At 31.5% G+C, this 3,194-nt stretch overlaps 1 protein-coding gene across 1 annotated transcript in view; it reads right to left on the reverse strand.

Annotated features, from left to right (window-relative positions):
- Nucleotides 1-896: 896 nt before the first annotated feature.
- LOC111640399 (15-hydroxyprostaglandin dehydrogenase [NAD(+)]-like) overlaps nucleotides 897-3,194 on the reverse strand; it is a gene marked incomplete at its 3' end in the record, with an annotated part of 13,037 nt that continues 10,739 nt past the window's right edge. Inside the window, exons 5-7 of the mRNA XM_023386408.1 lie at nucleotides 1,228-1,332; nucleotides 1,053-1,149; nucleotides 897-973 (exon numbers count right to left, since the gene is read on the reverse strand). Of these exons, the coding sequence (XP_023242176.1) occupies nucleotides 897-973; nucleotides 1,053-1,149; nucleotides 1,228-1,332 (279 nt within the window). The remainder of the gene's footprint in view (nucleotides 974-1,052; nucleotides 1,150-1,227; nucleotides 1,333-3,194) is intronic.

Here is a 3,194-nt window from a genome sequence, read left to right on the forward strand (position 1 = left end):
TTTACTAGTTACCAGTACTTTTCGCACAAAAAATGTGGGTGTAGCTATGATACCTTGTTTACAATTCACTAAAATGTAATTGGGGTTCCATAATACCACCTTCTCCTCTATATTATTTTGGTATGTGCCTTGTTTAATATGAATAAAATAAGTTTAGGTAGGAGATATCCCCATTCCCTCGCGCACGGTTCTCATCCCTGAGCGCATGGATGCCCTGTTGTACTCCTGGTCGAACCCGCAACGGGCTTACTAAATTAAAGGTCCTGTTGGATTAGATTGGTTGGATAAAGCAACGCAACATTTTGCTTTAAATTAAAGAATACCAAGCAATTCTTTGTAGTGAGCCCGTGTCTGTTCATGTTTTCTTTCAGTCTTTTTCCACCTTAAAGGTACATTTTATAATTTTTGGCTTTCCACCTTGTGGGCACTAAACGGACTTTTATAACTTTTATCTATACTCCTATATCGCGTTCCGTTTCTTATCGCCCTGATCTGAGTGGTAAGAAACGGGACCCGAAGTTTCTGGGAGTTCATGGAAAATTTTTAGCTCGCCGGGAAATGATCCCGATCCCCAGAGCATTAGCTTGACGTCTTAACTGCTCGAATAAAACCACTGAAGACTGGTCTTAGGTTTTGCTCCTCGACAATGGGCTGGGCACATGGAATTTTTCGGATTTTCTTGATGTTTGTAACAACTAAATAGGAGCCAGTTTTTCGTAGAAAGTCCTAGGGAATGTTTCCCAGGCATCCCCCTTAATACCCTGTCGGCAGATCGCCCACGTGTTGTGTTGCCGTATACAAACAAACTTAACCGCTCGGCCATCCTGTTGCCTTATGGGTATCTGCTTTTACATTTCTATTAAGCATTGTTTAAGTATTAGATTTTCAATACTTACTCCAAAACTCCTTGTAAGACTAATAACACCACCTTTAGTTGCTGCGTAAACGGGCGAAAACGGAAAAGGTAATAACCCTATTTAAAAAGATGAGATCAGTAAATTTATAAATTATTCTTCAATATATCAATAAACTTAAAAAATAATAATAATTACCTGCTATAGAAGCAACATTAACAACAGAACCTCCACTTCCTCCATTATGTTTTCCCATATATTGATACGCAATAAAGCAGCCATTTATAACTCCATTCTAAATGTTTTACGAATTATCAATGATAAAAATGCAAAAATATAATTAATATATTATTAGCAAAATATTCAAACAAACCAGGTTAACGTCTACGACTTTTCCTTCTCCAATTCCTGCATTATTTATCAANGTTGCAGGATACCAAAAATGTAGGGAGCCATTGACTCTGAGGATTAAGCAATACTGTGACGTGTGATTTATAATGTATACAATTATATTACTATCACATAATGATTCTACATAAACTTTCTATACATCCATTTATGCTGCTGCTTATGCAATGTCGCAAGACTTCAATTCTACAGAATTTTGTATTAGAGAAGAACACGAAACACATACATAATTTAGATCAGTTAACCAACTAATTCACTAAAATTGTGTAATTTAAACACTGGTTTAGACTTATATTATCTACATCTAAATAAAACCACCGAACACCAGCAGTTGGTCGTGAATCCGAATCGAATGTATACACGTCTATACAAATTAATTGATATATAGAAATTCAATCAATATTTTCGGGTGGTAAGTACGACATTATCTAAGTTAGAAGATTGTAAACGTAACTGCCGAGTGTCATAGAAATTTGACGAACGGCCTATGCGTGCATAACGAATATACATATTCATTTATATATACATATAAATTAAAGATACATACCTAACGTATTTTTAACTTTTTCCTAGGAGAGACAAAGAGAAAATGCAAAATGAGTATAAAGGAACATATCAGAGCCATAAAAGAAAATAATGAAAATTCGGCAGTAGCAGAACATTGTAATATAGAAAATGTAAAATTGTTTTAGATACGATTGAAATAAAGGAAAAAGAAAAAAACAATTTTAAAAGACAGTTATGCAAACATATTTATCCACTAATCATGGAACAGTATTATCGATAACAGGAGCAATAGTATGGAAAGTATATAAAAGGAGTAAACTAAGTAAAAATGTCTTGCATCGTTTTCTGTTGCAAGCACAGGTATGTGAGAATAAACAAATTCTTTTAAACGTTATAAAACATTATATTTTTATAAAATGTGTTTTAACTTTATAAGGTATTGTGATTTTATGATTGAAATTCTTCTGTGTATTTATTTACATATCGAAGTAATTAACAAGAATGAAATTGTAAATCATGCTAACACATTCATATCATTGTCCGGTAATCTTTGTTATATAGTATTGTAAATTTTTATAAATTTTTGTTTTTAGCATTATGTTTGCATTGTAAACTTGCTGAAGAAAGACCTGAAAATCCGAAACAAAAACAAAGTGTGTACACGCAAAATACGTGGTGAACAATAAAGATTGTTTGTTTTGCCTGGATAAATTTTTTTTCATTGCATAAACCTAACACCACTAGAAAAAGTCCTATTAATAAGCTCTGTCCTAGTAGACAATTATATAACAAACTGTATAAAATAAAAACATAAAGTACAGAGCGGATGATTCGATTTCACGTGCCGCCCAAAGTTCCCCATAAAAAATTTTCATTATAAGAGAAGGGTACATTTCAAAATTTATATAATTATATGTACGATTATTATTCATTAATTTATTTAATATTTATTGAAAAATTAATGAATTAATAAATTCATTAATTTTTCAATTAATATTAAAAGTGTAATCTGGAATGTAACATTCATTTTTATACGATTAAGAAACATACGATGATAAACGTACACCGATTAAATTGTTTGAACTCACCGAAATGTAAAAATTAAAATTCACTCAATCTTCTACAAACGTTTGGTAATTAATTGATATTTTAGTTTCTTTTTCGGCAACCAAAACAGATGAAGGAAGAAATTCTGTGGAAAAACTCCACAAAAACATCAAAACATTTGGTGGTTTCCTGCAAAAGACATAAACATTTCGTAAATGAAATATGAAAATAAAATTATATAAAATGTTGCTTCAAAAATAATACTACGAAAGTAATGCAACCATAATTACAATAAATAATGGGAAATAATAAAAATGCTATATTTAAATCTTTTAAACGACTTGAAAATTTCCTATTAGAAAGACACGAGTTGTCTTC

This window comes from Centruroides sculpturatus, unplaced genomic scaffold, assembly GCF_000671375.1.
Source record: "Centruroides sculpturatus isolate CEXI.00-Female unplaced genomic scaffold, Cexi_2.0 scaffold1429, whole genome shotgun sequence".
In the NCBI taxonomy this organism is placed as follows: domain Eukaryota; kingdom Metazoa; phylum Arthropoda; class Arachnida; order Scorpiones; family Buthidae; genus Centruroides; species Centruroides sculpturatus.